Source organism: Lucilia cuprina, chromosome 3 (assembly GCF_022045245.1).
Source record: "Lucilia cuprina isolate Lc7/37 chromosome 3, ASM2204524v1, whole genome shotgun sequence".
Classification (NCBI taxonomy): Eukaryota; Metazoa; Arthropoda; class Insecta; order Diptera; family Calliphoridae; genus Lucilia; species Lucilia cuprina.
In genome coordinates, this window is record NC_060951.1 from 27,638,638 (window position 1) to 27,657,426 (window position 18,789).

The following is an 18,789-nucleotide window of genomic DNA, read 5'->3' on the forward strand; positions in this document are numbered from 1 at the left end:
CAAGTACTAATTCATTGATAGGACAATATGCTATTCTATAGAATAGACATCAGAGTAGTAGTAGAGTATAAACTATAGTACCAGCTTTACACGATCACACAAGTAATATGATCTGTCAAAATTTTGTGTAGAAAAGTACGGATGGGATCGTCTATATGCAACATGTAATGAAACCATCACACATTGAGAGAGAATACGGATGGAAAATTTGACAGGAGTATGGCTCTCTCACAATTTTTTAAATGATTCAAAATATATGCAGGTCGCATTAGATGATGGATGTATTTTTATGTAAATACATACAAAAAAGTGTAACAGCTGTTTTCATCTTACTTTGTTATTGTTTTATACCATATATCGTATAAACACCAAAAATATAAATAGTAAGACTTTTATTCTCTATTTTTATTACCATCAGAAATAAATGCTTACAACACTAGATCTCAAGGCCTACACCTTTAATAAAATCTTCCGAAAGGTATAAGCCGTTTGGGAACAAAACTAACTGGAAGTTGATGTATCTTATTAGAAAACTGACACTTGATTTCTGAGTTTAGCCACTGCAATAAAGCTTTCTACAGTCTTCTAAATGAGTTTAACATCTCTAAATTGAGATGATAGTGGACTGTAAAACTAGAAAATATTGGTATATGACATACAAGGATATAGTTCATTTGAGGATAGTTGACAAAATCACAATGGAGTCGAGGGATCTCTTAATGGATGGATAATATTCTAGATTAATTTATTTAAAAAATGTAGGTATTTTCTTAGAAAAGTAAATTTGGACCCATGGTTTTTTGAAAACTATTTTGGTGGAATGTACTCGAAAAATTTACCTTCAATATCAGAAGAACGAGAAAATTATACGTGATTCTTCACTTTTTATAAATGGAGCACCATGTAATACTTCATTTGATGATATTTTTTGTTGTTACATTCGTTACCTGCAGATCTCTTGGTTCTTAATTGGGAGGTAAGGAAAAACTGAGCAAATTCCTGAAAGTATGGAATCTTCACCTGACCTTTATATAAGTATGATGCGTAAGTTTCGTATGACTATAAAAGAGGTAGCGTAACATTCGAACCTAAAACATTTTTATGTGCCGGGTCACTGTAATATACTTGGTAATATGTGAAATTCTGAAGGAAATGGCCTAAAAGTTATTAAAGCTTTAATGAAAGGTACATTGACGCTCTCTAGTGACAGTCAAACTCTTGTGCTAAGAAACATTTATTCAGCAACTATAACAATCTTCTTAGGTTCCCATGATATTTAGATTTTCGCTACGGAACTATATTTTTCAGGGATCGTAAGAAGTTTTCCTGTTGATTTTTTTAATTCTGAGTCAATTTAAATCTTTACGTATAGAGTCCACATGTATAATGGCCTGCAACGTGAACGGTGCAATACTAGTTAATAATATAAATCGAATACATATTTTAAGATTATAAATCTGAATAAATTTAATATAATTATATCTCAATTAATATAGATGATTTTCAAAATCAATAAATAAAATCTCTAATACAAAACAAGTAAGAAAGTATAGAAATGGCCATGGCCAACTATTTGATACCCTACAAAAGTTACGTGATTTTCAATTATGATGCTGAATTTTGTCTTAATAAAGGTATATTTAAGGAACTTATTGATAATTAACAAATTTTCTGGAAGAGACTATAATGGAAAATAAAATGCTAAGATTCAAACAAAAAATCATTAGGGTTTGTCCTGGAATCAAAATAATATGTATATAAAAAGTTTAAGACTTCTAAATTCCAGGAATAAGCTTAATTTGGGTCCTAGAAGAAGAAGAAGAAGCCAGAAGACATAACGAAACACAGATGAAGTGGATATTCTCATTGTAGGAATGATAAATACCATACGTCTATTACAACGTCTGACAGAACAGATAGATCTGAAAAATTAGCCGACCCTAAAATTTTATTACGAATCGTTTCTTGGACCAAGTAGTTACACAAAATATGAGTAATTATGTATACAATATATTTCATCAAATTAACTTTGAAATTTGATTACAAGGTTAACATGTTTATACGGACCGAGATGAATTAATCAACAATTCCGATCCTATTGCCATCATTAGCGTTACAGACATTACCACAAATCTAAAATATGCTCTCTAATAAAGTAGTGTAGTGTATAACAAAATACTAAACATGATCGGGTACAAAGTTTCAAAATATTTAATAACTATAAAATATTGCAAAAATAGAAAAATATTGAACTAAAATAGCAAATAATCACAAAATCTAACAATATATAGCAGCGAAATACATACATACATTTGTATGTATGTTTGTAAGTAAGAGTTGATTATTGTAAATGTAATCATTGTTCATAGTAATTTTATTGAAATCTCATCATGTTAAGCACAGGTAGCAAATATTGAATGAAAAACAGAAAAAAAACAGGTACATAGAGGTAGATGGTCAAACATGCAACGAAAAAGCATTTATTGTTGTTGTAAAATGTTATAATTTTGTAATAATACATATAAACATGTAATAGTTAAGAAATTTAAACTAGTTTTTAAAAACAAAAAACATGCAACAACAGTGTTAACTAAAAAAATTAAAAACAAACCTATGCAACTGCAATTGGTTAATGTATGAAATTGGGTCAGTAGTATGCAAAAAAAAAATACATACATACAAGCTACCAAGTATGGTAATTACAAGATAATTTATTTTTTATAAAAATCTCTACAAATATGCAACCGCTAAAATGCACTTGAAATTTCATATGAAATATGGCAAAACCGGAAATCAAAAAAATGAATGCTTAACAGAACAGCAAGAACAACTTTAATTTAACCTTAACATTATACAGTACTGTTAAATAACATTTTACAGAGTAACTAGAGAAAATATTGTTATATTTAACCCTATTATAGAAATGGAAATTTCCACAAAATATCACAAAACTAAATAAAATTTATAAAAAAGCCAAATATAGAAAGAAGTGTGGAACATCATTGAAATAGCTTTTAAAATATCTACATACATATGTATAAAGTTGATATTAAGTAGGTGTTTATTCATATGCAAATGTTAGTACGAAAACAAATGCAAGACACGTTTATGATTTAGATAATTTGCCTTAAGATGGTATATAGCTTAAAAAGGAGAATTATTAGCAGTATTTGATGTGTTCAGAAATTTTAAATGTTTGTATTCTTTTTTTTATTATTATAGATTTTTGTATGTTTTAAAATGTTTAATTAACCTTCAATAAATATTTTGAATTATCTATGTGCATAATTAGATATAAATAATCAATTATAAACAGATTTTTCAACAAAAAATAAACAAATGCATGTTGCGAAAGTTTTTAATAAAGATTATTCATATATCCATTAATATAAAGACTGATAAACTTTTGCCCGATACTTACTTAATATTGTGATTTTTTGAAACTAGCTTACTATTGATTCTTAAGATAGATCTACAACTTTAAAACCCAAAAAGATATTGTGTCATGGCGTTAAAAAACTAACTAGAGGAAAGTTCTGGGATCATCACAGACAAATGTGTATAAGTAGGTTTAAGCTGCTTATACACATTTGTAATTGAACAAGCTGAAATGATTATTAAAATAAATCCCAACTATTATAATACCCTAAAAGAATCCAAATTCGATTTATCCTAAATACTTTGATTTAGGACGGAGCATAAAGATACATATGTATGTTTAAATATATATAAATATAAATGAAATTGCCTCGCTTAATTCTATTCCCATTACAAACATTTCTTTAATGCCCACAATTGACATAAAACAATTTATCAAATTTAAGAAAGTTTCCTCCAAGTTTCCAGACCAATGTAATTTTCTTCTGGTTGAACCCTTTACCATAAAAGGGGCTGCAAAGAGGCTCCACACGTCTGAAGCCACCTAAAGAGATGAGAGGATCTTGTGGCCATCTTTCAAACAACAAAGATCCCAAGGCTTGTTTATATATTCCGAGAGATCATCTAAGGAACTCAATGGTGGTAGTAACAGACCACTGGCCTTTTGGGCTCCATGCCATGATGAAGAGGAAGAAGAGAGTATTACTCAGTTTCACTGTAATTGCCCCGTTCTAGCAGATCATAGAATGAGTCTACTAGGTAGCTATTTATTGCTTTATTGATTAACATCCGAAAGATAGACTTCTATATTTAAGCAACAAACTAGTTCGGTTTAGGAAACCAGAGTATAAAATCCAATTTAGGAGTAAACAAGTAGGAAAATATAGTCGGGCATGGCCGACTATATAATACCCTACACCATGAGTATATTTTTAAAATTTTTACTTTTTATAAAATATTCCAAAATATTTAAGCCATTTATTAATATAAAAAACTAAAATTTCTAAATGAGGCTTTATATGGGCCGATCCTCGGTAAATTTGGGAAAAGGATATATTTCTAAATAACAGTTAGTTTTGTTGAGTTTTATTGCGATACAAATGGTTACAAGTCAATTTTAGACGTTTAAGTCATTTTTTGAAGGGGAGTTTGTATGGGTGCTAGGGTCAAATATAGGCCGATCCTTACGAAAATCTGCAGAGTCATTTATACTTATATAAAACTTATTTGTGCCTTAATATGCTTGGTCCAAATTTCATCAAATTATCTTGAAAATTGCGGCCTGTACCTTGCGCATAAGGTTTACATGGACAGCCAGCCGGACAGACGGACGGACGGAAGGACATGTCTTAATCGACTCAAAAAATTATTCTGAATCGATCGGTATACTTTAAGGTGGTTATTCGACCAATATTTTTGTATGTTACAAACATCAGCACAAACGTATAATACCCTCCCCACTATAGTGGTGTAGGGTATAAAAAATACGGCTGCCGATCTAACAATAATTCCTTGCTTTTTATAAGGTAATCACTTTTTCAATTTGTTTTTGTTATTCTAACGTTTTAAAAAGAGATATGTATGAATATCAGGTCTTATATCTCGAAATTATTAATAAACTTTGTGTATCCGAGTCATGAAAAATTTGGTCCGGAGTATAATCTATAAGTCAAATTTTTGTAGTTTTTTAATATAATGCTTTTCGAACTCCTTGTAATACATACTTTCTGAAATGGATTTATAGAAATAGACGTTTGAACAAAATTACAAAATTTCAAAAGTCGATGTTTTAAAAAACTATTTTTTCTCCGTATTTCAAAATCTCACAATCTGGCATCCCTACTTTTAACAGTTAATAAAACTTTTAACAAAAATGTTAAAAAAAACCGAATCCGGTTATAACAAAACTTACTAAAAAACAAGATAAACAACAACAAAATATTCTACTACAAGTATATAAATAACAACGTCTATACAACTGTTAAAATCAAAACAGCTAATTGATAATGACTTTACTAAAAACATAAGAAAAATAAAATATTCAGGGCCATGGCAATGTGGCTATTAACTTGGGTTACCTTTTCTTATACATAAAAGTAATAGAGTGTTTGTTAGTTAATAGGAAACTATATAGATAATATTAAAAAGACAGTTATTATAAAAAAATCTAAGAAAAATAAAAATTACTTCTATTTGCACTAAAGCAAAAGATATAAATAATGTAGGTATGTAACCTATAAAATATAATAATTTTATTACCAACCTGCGTTTGCTATTCATTTTTCCATAGCCTATGATCCAAAGAGCAGCCGATATGCCCGTAAGACCCACAATGGCATTTTGATTTTCGCGCAATTTACTTAAAGCTGGGGCCATTTCAACTAAATAGTTTCGTATTAGTTAGGGTGAGTAGTAAGTGATAAATCAATATTTACGAGAATAACAACAGCAAAAAAAAAAACCACAAATGATATTCAATTATAATAAATTTTATTACAATTACGTTTTTGTTTTGCAAATTTGTTTGTAGTATTGTTGCTGTTACAACTATAAAAAAAAATAATTTTTACACATACACTTCTTATTCAAACAATTAAAATTTCCACTTGTATTTTGCTGTTGTCGTCGTTGATGTCGTAGTTGCCTACCAGTGAGTGAATTGCTACTTTCTTGTATTTAATTTTCTTCCACTCCCCTTTTTGTGTTTTCTTTTTTTCCCTTTAATATACTTCACTTATAGGTCGTTTAGTTAGATGTTTTATTTGTTAATTAACCTTTTTGTCACCTTTTTTTCTCTTTAATTTACACAAAAAATGCCAATTTTTCAGCTTATTTGGATTGGTTTGTTAATGAAATCTACTTTTCTGTTACGTTTTCAATTATTTTTTACTTCTCTTTTATGTTGCTTAATTAACTTTATCTTAGTTACACTCACTATTTAGTAATTTGTGGAGAAAAGAAAGAAAAAATTTACTTTTTTGCACACACAACTAACAACAAACCATCACGTTATATGTTTACCGCACAAAACACATCTGACTGAATTTCTGTTGGGGATCTACGAAGCAGAGCCCTGCGCCGACAAATATTAACTGCGGTGGCGACTGACACTAAATATGTCGGCGGCAGCTTAAAATCAACTGTAAGCCGGCTAAGTTTTCAACTACGTTTAGTTTTTAAATTTTCAACGATTTTAACCCTTTCCGTGGTTTTGTCGAATATATTCAACATTACAATAGACTCTGTTTTTAAGCATTTTTTGGGTATAATATTTAACTTTAGTTTTAATTTTTTTTAGATTAAATTGAATACTTTATTATATTTATAATTGAGATTTTGAAAGATCTTCCGTATTTTAAAAGTATTTAAAAATCATATTCTCTGGTTTAAAAGATACATGGGGTGCAAAAGAAGTACCAAATTGCAGTTTTTACTCGTTTATTCCCTAAAAAGGCCGAGTTTGAAAAAAAAAATACCGGATACCTGTCCGCTTTTTTTAAATGAACGACGATAAGCTTTAACTGTTTTTGTAACTTTTCTAGTTTAGGAGATTTGAGGTTACCAAATTTACGTTATTATCCTTTTTTAACCCCCCAAAAAATTGGAATTTTCAAAAATCCCATCTTATTGGAAACATTATACTTATTAGATACTCTTCAGCTTCAACCGTTTAAGCTCTACGATGATGAATCAGTCAGTCATTCAGTAACGTTAGAATTTTATATACGTATGTATATAGATTTCGTGCTTTGAATTATATTGTAAAACAAGTAAGAAATTATAGTCGGGCCAGGCCGACCATATAATACCCTACACCTGTAACAAAAATATTTGGTTTAGTTTGTATTATAATGTATTTCAGTTGAGTTGTACCTTGCCTTAGATATACTTAAGCCATTTATTGTTGAATAAAATTGTGGACACTTAGTGACTATAAGTATTTTATAAATAGTCGACTTTTTCCAACTTTTAGATTTTTTCGACTTTTTCCGACTTTTCGACTTTTTCGACTCTTTGACTATTTTTGACTTCTTTCGACTTTTCTCCGACTATTTTTAGACTTTTTTTTCGAGTTTTTGACTTCTTTTTTAAATTTTCGACTATTTTTGACGTGTTTCTACAATTTTCGAGTTTTCGACTTTTTTGGACTTTTCTACTTTTTTCGACTTTTCAACTTTTTCGAAAGTCGATTTATAGAACCCTAATTTGTACCATTTTGTTTTTGCAGTTATTTCTTCGAGTCGAATACTTTGGCAGCCGTTATTATTTACATTTGGCAGTATTCTTGACGAATTACACCTCTGTTTATTACAGTGTATTCACGCCTAACATAATGACAAAGCAACGAATTATTCAGCAAGACGTTTTTACACCGCTACAATAACCAACTAGTAAACGCATTTCGATTGTTAGAAATTAGACTTCAGTGGCGATTAGATATAAAGACGTTAATCTTAGCCCCTACTATATTTTGTACAATTTGTTTAACGATTTTAATAAAATAATGGAAATTTAAAATAACACAATATTGTTTATATTCATTTAAGCCTCTAGTGGTCTCCTGCACTACAACTTGTTTTTCAAAATTTCTTTTAAATTCAACTAACGGCATGAAAGTAACCAATTTTGTCTATATTTTTATGAAACTTTTATATCGTCCGAAGGGCGAGGATAGATATCATTTAGGAGTTAATTGTATAAATCCCTTCCTCTCACATCACTTTTAATAGGTATAAAATGTTTTTGTATTTTAAAAATTTATATGATTGCCTGCGCAAGGTGAACTGTTTTACAAAATAGGAGGGTTAATCAATTGCGGCCGTGATTCTGAGTAAAACGGTAAAGTTGGGGGTGTACGGCCCATATTCTAGTGTTACAAGGATCAGGACAAACTCATAATATCCTCCTCAGAGTGGTGTAGGTTAAACAAGTAAGAGTGCTATATTCGGCTGTGCCGAATCTTATATACCCTTCACCATAGTGTATTTTAAACATCTTTTATAAATTTTAATTTTTTTCCCGACTACATTATTATTACATCAAAAGCTAAACAAAAAGAACAACAACAACGCTAAACGAAATAAAACACAAAATACACAAGGCATCTAAACCAACAGACATCTAAACTAAACAAAAATAACGCAATGACGCCAACAGCATCCAAACCAAGGGTGCCCAAGCCCTATGCGCTTGGAACTCTTTTGTTTTTGTAAATGCGCTAAGCAAGAGTAAAACAACAACACTTTCGTATTCATTGCTGGTAAACATTGACGAGACGTAGATTTTGTTTATCTTAAAAAAAATTGTTTTAAAGAGCACTTGGAAAAAATTTGTGTTAGTTTTAAATTTCAAACTTACACTATTCGCATAAAAATTATTGTACAATAACTCACAATCTACTCTCATATAATTGAAAACGTTTTAAATACTTTTTTCTATTCATTAAAAAATATATTTGCGAAACAAAAGGGAAAATTATTTTATTTTAACAAAAAATGCAAATCATATTTTTTTGCTGTGTATTTTAGTAGAAAATACACAGCTGAATAAAACCAAATACATCTACTCACACACGTGTACATCTTTTTCTATATACAGTGTTGTTGTTGCTTTTATAACAATTTTTTGATGAAATTTTCAGAGGTTGTCTCGGATTTTTGCTCATATCTCCGTTATTTACCGACCGATTTTGCTGATTTTAAACAGCGATCTTCTCGAAAGCATGTCTAATTGAATTATTGAAGATTCGGATCTCGCCGATATCTGGGGTCCTCTAAAAACTGATTTCAACAGACAGACGGACAGACAGACGGACATGGCTTAACCGACTCTATCTATAATTATAAAAATTACAAAATGTTATGAACGGCGTTGTCATTTCAGCCATTAATTTAACAACACCGACTGTTGCTAAAAATTTACGGCGGCTAAACAAAGCCGTTTTATGCCGATACGACACAGGTCTCTGACGCCATATTGATTTTTAGACGAAAATTCTCAACCAGCCACATTATATCGTGACTATTTTCAGTCGCTGTTAAAGAAATTTCTGAATTTTTCTTTGAAGGAAAACATTACAAAAAGGTATGCAAAACACTAGCAATCAACAAAAATTAACTAATAAAACAAAATTCCAAAAAGAGTAAGAATAAATTTCTGTAAAAAAAAACACAAACCACAAAGTGAAGTATGGGGTAAATGAAAAAAAGATTGTCTGGTTTTTAGCCAAGTGAGAAATACAAAGGGTGAGACACTGCGAAAAAAATGAAATTACATAACGAGAATTTTTTTCTTACCATATATTTATTATATATTTATTATTAGTCTTAAGAAAATTTATTATTTTGTCCAAAAGTGTTTAATATTTTCGTTTTGTGAGAAAGAAAAAAATATGAAAATTTTTAAAAAGGAAATAAGTATTTTTGAAGAAAATTTATTTAGAAAATTTTTATAATTTCTAAAAAAAAATTTATGCACAAAGTCTTTTAAAGGAAAACATAAAATATTCATGCGTTGAAGTTCATTTTTTATGCAGGAATTTACGAAAATCTTTAAATTTCTACGCTAAATCTAAAAAAAACACACATACAGGACCACACAGCAACATCTTTAAACTAAGCAGCAGGAACAGTACCTAACAGCCAAATAGCAACATCCTCAACTACAACAACAACAACAGCAATTTAAATAATATTTGCAACTACAAGAACTAGAACAAAAACATCTGGAACCAGAACAACTGCTGTCCACTGCGGCTGTTACACAAATAATCATCTTTGTGTTACGAGTGTTTCCGTTCAGACTGGATTCGTTATAGAAGCTGTTATAAAACAAGTAATGTTTCTAATTTTTTCATTTATTATATAAAAACAAAAAAAAATTTGCTAAACCACAACTGTTTGTTATTAAAGAAAACAAATAATTTTGAGGAACCTTAGGAAATATTTAAAATATTTTCTTGTTTAAGAGGGTTTTGCATTTTTTTTAATTATATGAAACTAATTGGATGTGAGTGAGTTGTCTGTATTGATTCTAATTAGCACATGTTTTGTGTGGTTATTATTTTAAATTAATAATTTCTTAAATATTTCAGTTATTTTGTGATATATTCTTCATTTACACACAAACCTACGTACTCTTGGCAAAGCAGTTAATATTGGCTTACCCAACATACATAAACATTAACTTTCTATAAATTTTATAGTATAAAGTACGAAAATTTGGATGTGTCTATAACTGAAAAAATATTGAACGAAAATATATTTTTCCAATTTTAGTTCGAAATTGAAATGATAAGTTAATAAGAAACTTTAAATATTTAAATACATTTCGAACAGATCTTAAAAAAACTTAATATCTATGTTGTGATTATATTCTAAAACTACTTTTAAATTTAAAAGAAAAGAAAATTTTTTACCTTTGAAATTGAAAATTATAAGAAAATTTTAAATTTTATTCAAAATTTTTAATATTGAAATTGAGTGAAATTTGGTTCGAGTTGTCTTACAGTTTTTACATTCTTAAAATTTTTTAATAATCTTAAAATTTTTTATTTAAAAATTAAACATTTTCGCACATAACCATTGAATTATTTAATTTGTTTTCTAGTTTTCGAATTTAAATCCAAATTTTCATATTTAATTCTATAATTTATTTAAAAATTTGTTTTAATTCGAAACATTACATTGATTCATGATCAAAGATTTAACACTGTTTTATAGATAGGTCAAGTACTTAACTATAACTTGCTAGATCGCCTGCTAGGGAAATTACTCCGATTCGATAGAAAAAACTTTTGAAGCAGAATGTATTAACATAAAAATTCGTATATTGTTTCCTACGAATCGAGTTACAGAACTTGTGGAGAAAATCAATGTAATCAATGCCATCACCTAAAGTTACTGTTCACAACTTCAGTATGGATTTTATACATCCAATTGTGTCCGCAACTTCCTCTCAAGTTCTTTGAATGTCCGTCAGATTTAGTTTCCGTCCTAAGAAATGAATTACACACCTTGTTCCTTATCATATAGCAGATATTATGTACTTACTTTTCTCTAAGGACTAGAAAACTAGAATTTCTTTCACAAGTCCTTCTTGTTCTATAATTGAGTCATAAAGTTTAACAAGTACATCCAGTTCAAAACATTTATATGTACACGAATTCAGAAAGAAGAAAAGAAAACAATTTTTAAAATTTTCCCGCACTCGTTCAAGAAGTCGTAGTCGTGGTTGTTCTAGACATAACGACAGGCGTAATCGTACATCACGTAGACATCGTGATTCAAGATCAAAATCCTCTTCCAGATCTCGATTCCGTTCACGTTCTTAAAGAGATCGTCAACGCTATAGATCAAATGATTATAATGATAAATATAGAAGAAAATCTTTTTCATACAAAATTTCAAATATTGTTTTACATTCTTTTTTAATTTTACGGGCCTTAGTATCCTTAAAGGAAGATTTATACAAGTGTTTTCCATGCTGCATATCAAACTCACAAATTATTCAATTATGAAAAGAACTAAATTACAATTCTAATTAGAAAACTCAAAAGCAAAAATACCATGAAAAACAAGAAAATATTAGAAAAAAATATTTGTATATATTCTTTAGAATAAACTAAAAAAAAAGTATAGTATATTGACGTGTTAAAAAAAAACAAAGAATATAACAAAATTTCTAATTACGAGGATAAATGGTTTGATTTACAGATTTATCATACTAATTGAGGAATTGTATTGAACGAGAAAGAAAGAAAACAACCAATCAATCAATCATGTCCTCTAAAAGTCGTATACGACGTGATGATTTCGATATAGAATCCATTGAAACCTATAATACGCGTGATAACTATAAATCACGCTCATCAGGCTCAAGAACACGTAGCCGTTCACGTAAAAGATCTTACAGTCGACGTATGGATAATGTATCACGATCGAGAAGTCGATCCGTAGAAAGACATAGACGTCATAGACGTGGTGGTCATGACTCACATTCACGCAGTCGTTCAAGAAGTCGTAGTCGTGGTTATTCCAGACATAATGACAGACGTAATCGTACATCACGTAGACATCGTGATTCAAGATCAAAATCCTATTCCAGATCTCGATCCCGTTCACGTTCTCAAAGAGATCGTCAACGCTATAGATCAAAAGATTATGATGATAAATATAGAAGAAAATCTCGTTCGCATTCACGTTCTAGGTCCAGATCTTCATCACATTTTCGTGATTTTTCAACAAAAACCACAAAAAAAACAAATCAATCACCCAGCCGTCAAGCAACGACATCTTCGTCACCTTTGGCCAGAGTCCAGGAGGAGGAAAATTGTGATTTTAAGGAAACATATGAAAATTTAGAAGATTTACCTTTGCCACAACAAAAATCCACCGATAAGAAAAACGAAGTTATTTACCAATTCGATGATAATGAACCCATCGATAGGGCACGCATACACCGCGAAATGGAGGAGAAATTAAGAGCCGAATTGGCTAAAGAGGGTAAAGTTTATCCACCACCTAAACCGGAGGCCTCACATCCTGTCTTTGCAAATGATGGTTCATTTTTGGAAATTTTCAAAAAAATGCAAGAAGCACAAGCCTCAACCTCAAAGGCAGCTGCCGTTGGCGCAGCCACCACAGCTAATGCTAAAACTCTCTTACCTATTGTTCCCCCAATAGTAGCTGTTGCCAACCCTGGCACTGCTCCCTATTTAGCAGCCTCTGCTGCTGGTAAAAGCGCACCCCCACCACCCATTGTGGGACGTCGTAGAGGTGGTAAAATATTAAAAACAGGTGTTGTGGCTAAGCCCAAAGTGCAAACAGATGCCAATGCTGATCCTAAAGATTTCTGGTCTCTTTACCTGGCTGAAGTTAATAAATATAAGAATACAGCTTGTGAATCGGAACAAGGCAATAGACCGCTTGTTAAATAAATGCCAATACACTTAAAAAAAAACTTCCCCTATAATGAACTTCAACTATTGAGATTTATGTCAAAAAAATTTAAAAAAACAACATTCTTATTTAGAACTGTGCATATTTTTTATAATTTCCATTTTTTACTATGTTTTTTCTTATTTTTATCTCTTTGATTTTCATTTAATCAAAACAAAAAATATCTTTAGTTTTAGGCATTCTATTTATAGGATATATAATTTTGAGTTTATTTTAATTGATGATTTTTTACATATACATACGTATACACCCCTCAAAATATGATCTATTAATTTTTATTATATTACAAATCAAGTAAAAACCCCTATATAGTTTTTAGTATTGTAAGTTATAATCTAAGTGGCAACATAATTACACATAAATAATTGATGAATATAAATTTAACAATAATAATATTTAAATATTAAATTTATTCGTTAGTTTTAATGTTGAAATAAGGTTTCAATTGGTATGCAGGGTTTAATGTAAGTTTTAATGCCAGTTGCGTTTTTTTATATGTAATTCATAATATAGATTAGACTATAGACTAAGACTATAGACTAAGACTACATTATATACTACACTATAGACTAAACTATAGACTAAACTATAGATTATACTATAGAATAGACTATAGACTAGAATATAGACTAGAATATAGACTAGACTATAGACTAGACTATAGACTAGACTATAGACTAGACTATAGACTAGACTATAGACTAGAATATAGACTAGACTATAGACTACACTATAGACTAGACTATAGATTACAGACTAGACTATAGACTATACTATAGACTAGACTATAGACAAGTCTATAGCCTGGGCTATAGACTAGGCTATAGACTAGGCTATAGAATAGACTATAGACTATAATATAGACTAGGCCATAGACTAGACTATAAACTAGACTATAGACTAGATTAGAAACTAGACTATTGACTAGACTATAGACTAGACTATAGACTAGACTATAGACTAGACTATAGACTAGACTATAGACTAGACTATAGACTAGACTATAGACTAGACTATAGACTAGACTATAGACTAGACTATAGACTAGACTATAGACTAGACTATAGACTAGACTATAGACTAGACTATAGACTAGACTATAGACTAGACTATAGACTAGACTATAAACTAGACTATAGACTAGACTATAGACTATACTAGACCATAGAGTAGACTACAGACTAGAATGTAGACTAGACTATAGATTTGATTAGACTGGACTATAGACTAGACTGAAGACTGGACTACCGACTATACTATAGATCATAGGCTAGACTATAGACACTGATTCAATAAAATCAAATATGTTCAAGAAGAAAATGAATTTTAAATGAATTTTCAAAAATTTATTCTCACTCTTTTTGGTGATAAACAAAAGTATTTATAATTTCATATCATTATACTTCCACCTTGTATTTTACAAAAAAAAACATCCCATCCACCATATAACCTCATGTTTTAAAATTTATAATTGTTTAAATAAACTTAAAAATTGAACTTGAAATAATAGTCTTTATATCTCTCTTTTTTGTATTTTTTGTGTCTTTTTCCATCATTTCGAAATCAACATCTCCGTTACCTTCATAATAAATGTATTGTCAAAAAAAATGTAATAATAAATATCAAAAATCCTTGCTACGTGCTAAACTCAAACTGCTACTAACCATCGCTAAACAATAATAGTCGTTCTCATTTAAAAACAAAATAAATCATTATATTTTTTTTAAAACTAACTCCTTCCCAACATAATTCTCTATTAATTAATTTAATTTCCATGTCGAAAAAAGGCGATAAAAACATGACTGTGACCTTGGAAACAGCACCCTTCGATCCACGTTTCCCCAACCAGAACGTGACCCGTTACTGCTACCAATCCTATGTGGATTTCCATCGCTGCCAGAAGAAGCGTGGTGAAAGCTACGAACCCTGCAACTACTTCAAGAAGACCTTCCAATCTATGTGCCCCAATGCCTGGATTGAAAAGTGGAACGATCAACGCGAAAGTGGCACTTTCCCCGGCAGAATTTAAATTCATGTTAATTGTTTTTTAAAAAAATTCTTAATTATAGTTTAAATTGTGTTGTTACCAAACATCTATTCAACAAAATTTAAAATAATAATAATAATAATGAATTGAAAATTCTACCAAAAAACCTAAACATAAATGTATTTAAATTTAGTGTTTTAAATAAAAGTAAAATCTTAAGGATATTCAACAAATATCCTTACTAAGCAAATGCACCATATATACTTTGTTGTTACAAATAACTATTGTCTGCCTCTCACAAAATGGCTATGAAAAGTTGTAGTGATCAATAATAAACAGATTATGTTTTAAAAATATATACATAAATATATTTTCTTATGTATTGTTAAAAAACAAGGACAACAGAAACAAAGGTAATGTGGAGAAAGTAAAGTATTATTTTAAAATGTTTAAATAATAAAAGTAAAATCATCTTACGAAGTATGTAACGTGAATTCTTAAAATATGTATATTTTCAAGAAAGTGAGGTTATAGTGAAACAATTTGTGTTTAAAGTTTAAACTTTTTAACGGATTTGTCGCATTTATCGTTTTTTAAACATTAATCATACAATTTTAAAAATAATTTTACAGGCAGTGCTGTGCACTAAGACCTTGAAATATAATGCAGTAGATTACAGATTAGTAAGTAGCTGCAGGAGTGCTATCTGAAATTTATACAATTATGTTGTGTTGGGTCCCACGACACAGGATAATGACATCGCAGACGAACTAGTCAGACAATAATCAGATCTGGACACAAATCTCCGATAAATTTAGAAGCTCCTCTAGACAATCTTGACACAGTGCAGGTTGAATGCCAAGACAAGAGTTTTGCAGGTTGTGTTAAGACTAAGATGAGCTAGAGACAATTGAACATATTTTGTGCGATTGTTCCGGCGCACCGAGTCTGAGGCGGAAATGGCTAGATAAAAACATTCCATGATGATTAAGGAGATGAAGCTAGGTGTAGAATAAGCGAGATTCAGTGGGTTATTTTGTAAATCTCTTCCCCTCACTTCACTTTATTATTCATATAGTTTTTGTATTTTAAAAAATGTTTATGAAAATATTTTCAAGGTGATGTGTTTTACAAAATAGGGGGTGAATATTTTGCCAAAGGGGATTGGCTATTTGGGTGTCGGAACTGTTAGACTGTTACCTGGATGTTTATTAAGTACATAAAAAAGTAGCTGCAAACAGCTTCCCCCAGGATTGGGGTAAGCATGCTGACCATTCCATTTGAAAGGTTGTGAGAAGTATTGGCATTTCGAGGACTTGTTTGGAGAAACACGTTGCACTCATAAGTTCAAAGAGATGACATTGTTCTTTGACGGCGATCATAACATAATCGACCCTATTCTGCACTTAAATTCGAATCGAAATTTTCTTCGTTTGACAATACAGCGGTTCGATTTTTTGGGGGGTTTTAATAAGGTTGGTGGTGTATTAAGCACATCTTGCCAGGTTATCACACTTGTGTCCGGAGAAACCACACCAAACGACTTATATCTTCATATAGGAAGTTGGAGCATCGAACTTAATTATATCAGAAGTATTATATGGTCTTCACTAATTAAAAACATAACTTCACTCTGAAGTAAAACGAAAGCACGCGTGTAATGAAGATAACGCAAAACGTTATACGAATTAATGCTTTAATTCGTATTGAAAAATCATATTGAAAAATAATATAGGGCCTGTCCCTCTAAATGCGAACGAACAAGTATTTTCTAGTTTTATATTTAAAACAACAAATCCGAAAATTTGTTACTGTTTTTAATATAAAATGAGAAAGAAATGTTCGTTTACATTTATAGGAACAGGCAGTAAATGTCTTCTTTTTCTTACGACTTTCTTTTGTTTAATACTAATTTTCGATCGATGCGCAACTGAATGCGGAAACGTAATCGAAATGCAGAATAGGGGAGAATATTTATATATAAATTTAAAGAAAAGCTTATTTGAGCTGAAGTCTAATGTATATCCCTCAGTTATTTCCTAAAAGCAAGAAATCTTTAAAAATAATTCGAAGGGTTTTATCGTTGTTAATATTTATATTTAAAAATATAAGTAGAGTTACAATAATTCTAAAAGGCACAAAGTATTTGATTTTTAGCAAGAAAACGGAATATGTTTTATTACCATTAAAGAATTTTATAAACCAATAGTTTGATTACAAAATGATGGTAATGAATATGGAATATTTACAGCATTCAATTAAGGGGATAGATAAATTTATATACCGAGGGGTAACTCTGTTATTTGATATAAAAGAAAACGAATCGAATATGCAATAAAATACGAGTTTCGAAATCTTTTTCTTTCTAAATTTAAATACGGAATAATACCCAGGATATTAATGGTTTAGAAAGCTTTAAATAGACAAAAGAACTTTTGCTATTGTGTTTTAAGGACAGGGGTCATTATTTCTTATTATATACAAATAATTAACTACAATTAATAAAAAAACAACTACCACGATGACAACATCAATTGCAAAACAATCATGCAGAAAATGATGATGATTATAAACAGCCAAATATACGATGAGGGAGGAACATTTTGAAACAATGTTAGCCACACACACATCACAATACGATATTAATCACAGGAACCATCTAGCCAACCATCACGCCATCTTTCATTGACCTTGGAACAGTCAAAAAGGGGTTTACCAATCTTGGCATTTACACGATTATGAAATTGGCACAGCCATTGGGAGAACTCCTTTTGTGAATCCACATTTATAGGATTTTGTTGTAAACTATAGAGGATAATTTAAATTTCATTAGATCAAAAATATATTGCATCATTTTATGTTCGGGACAACTTACTCTTTGCGAAAATCTTTAGCACAGTATTCACAGGGATAAAGACGTGACAATACATCAAAAAATGTTTTCACATCCTTCTTCTGGTTATCTGTAGGATTATCGGAATAAAATGCTGCCATTGTGTGCAATAAACCCCAGGTTGATTTGCCCAATAATGATTTGTCTAAGGGACAATCTTCTCTCATGTTATTTGAACCATTACTATCTCCCTTGGCATCTGCTGCTTTAGCTACATCTTTGGGCTAAATGATTATACATGATATTAACTACTCCATTTCTTTAATCATGTGTTACACTTACATCTCCTGCCTTGTTAAAGATTTGCCGCTGTTGTTTGGACCAAAATTTGAAGTCATTGCATGTACGACAATTGCTCTCTGGTTTAGTTTGTGCTCCATAGGATTCATAGCCAGACATTGTTTAGGAAATTTCCAGATTTTCTATTGTTTTTTATTGAAAAATTTTATAAATACTCCAAAGTTCTCGTTTTTTCTTATTATGTGCCAAAAATTGTAAAAAAATGTCATTGGTAATGGTCCATCAGCTGTTATGTCAAAATTAACAGTATGATGTTGTTAGAAATGTTATTT

The 18,789-nt window shown here is 30.2% G+C and overlaps 3 protein-coding genes across 5 annotated transcripts in view; 1 reads left to right on the forward strand and 2 right to left on the reverse strand.

Moving 5' to 3' along the window:
- Window positions 1–6,420, reverse strand: part of LOC111679451 (ATP-binding cassette sub-family D member 3) — a 28,669-nt gene extending 22,249 nt beyond the window's left edge. Inside the window, exon 1 of the mRNA XM_023441023.2 lies at window positions 5,642–6,420. Coding sequence (XP_023296791.1) covers window positions 5,642–5,754 — 113 coding nt within the window. The 5' untranslated portion in view covers window positions 5,755–6,420. The remainder of the gene's footprint in view (window positions 1–5,641) is intronic.
- A 2,889-nt stretch (window positions 6,421–9,309) lies between these two features.
- On the forward strand, window positions 9,310–15,682 carry LOC111679464 (cytochrome c oxidase subunit 6B2-like). Of its 3 annotated transcripts, XM_023441036.2 has the most exons (3): window positions 9,310–9,462; window positions 9,914–10,212; window positions 12,093–13,745. In XM_023441036.2, exon 3 carries the CDS (start codon window positions 12,158–12,160, stop codon window positions 13,313–13,315), a length of 1,158 nt encoding a protein of 385 aa, XP_023296804.2. In that variant the 5' UTR covers window positions 9,310–9,462; window positions 9,914–10,212; window positions 12,093–12,157; the 3' UTR covers window positions 13,316–13,745. The 3 variants fall into 3 exon arrangements, with proteins under 3 accessions (XP_023296804.2, XP_023296806.1, XP_023296805.1); XM_023441038.2 differs by lacking the exons at window positions 9,914–10,212; window positions 12,093–13,745 and adding an exon at window positions 15,125–15,682; XM_023441037.2 differs by lacking the exons at window positions 9,914–10,212; window positions 12,093–13,745 and adding an exon at window positions 15,021–15,682 and having other exon boundaries at window positions 9,347–9,462.
- Window positions 15,683–17,474: 1,792 nt separating this feature from the next.
- On the reverse strand, window positions 17,475–18,730 carry LOC111679460 (FAD-linked sulfhydryl oxidase ALR). The gene is made up of 3 exons (XM_023441031.2): window positions 18,500–18,730; window positions 18,200–18,441; window positions 17,475–18,129 (listed from the first exon to the last, which is right to left on the reverse strand). Exons 1-3 carry the CDS (start codon window positions 18,614–18,616, stop codon window positions 17,967–17,969), a joined length of 522 nt encoding a protein of 173 aa, XP_023296799.2. The 5' UTR covers window positions 18,617–18,730; the 3' UTR covers window positions 17,475–17,966.
- Between the last annotated feature and the right edge of the window lie 59 nt (window positions 18,731–18,789).

What these genes read in the sequence shown, in the direction of transcription:
- LOC111679464 (XM_023441036.2), top strand. Translation starts at nt 12,158, where the DNA reads ATGTCCTCTAAAAGTCGTATACGACGTGATGATTTCGATATAGAATCC.
- LOC111679460 (XM_023441031.2), bottom strand. Translation starts at nt 18,616, where the DNA reads ATGTCTGGCTATGAATCCTATGGAGCACAAACTAAACCAGAGAGCAAT. An exon ending in TCTTTAACAAGGCAGGAGAT is followed by an intron (nt 18,442 to 18,499) that starts GTAAGTGTAACA and finishes ATAATCATTTAG; the next exon opens with CCCAAAGATGTAGCTAAAGC. An exon ending in GCTAAAGATTTTCGCAAAGA is followed by an intron (nt 18,130 to 18,199) that starts GTAAGTTGTCCC and finishes TATCCTCTATAG; the next exon opens with TTTACAACAAAATCCTATAA.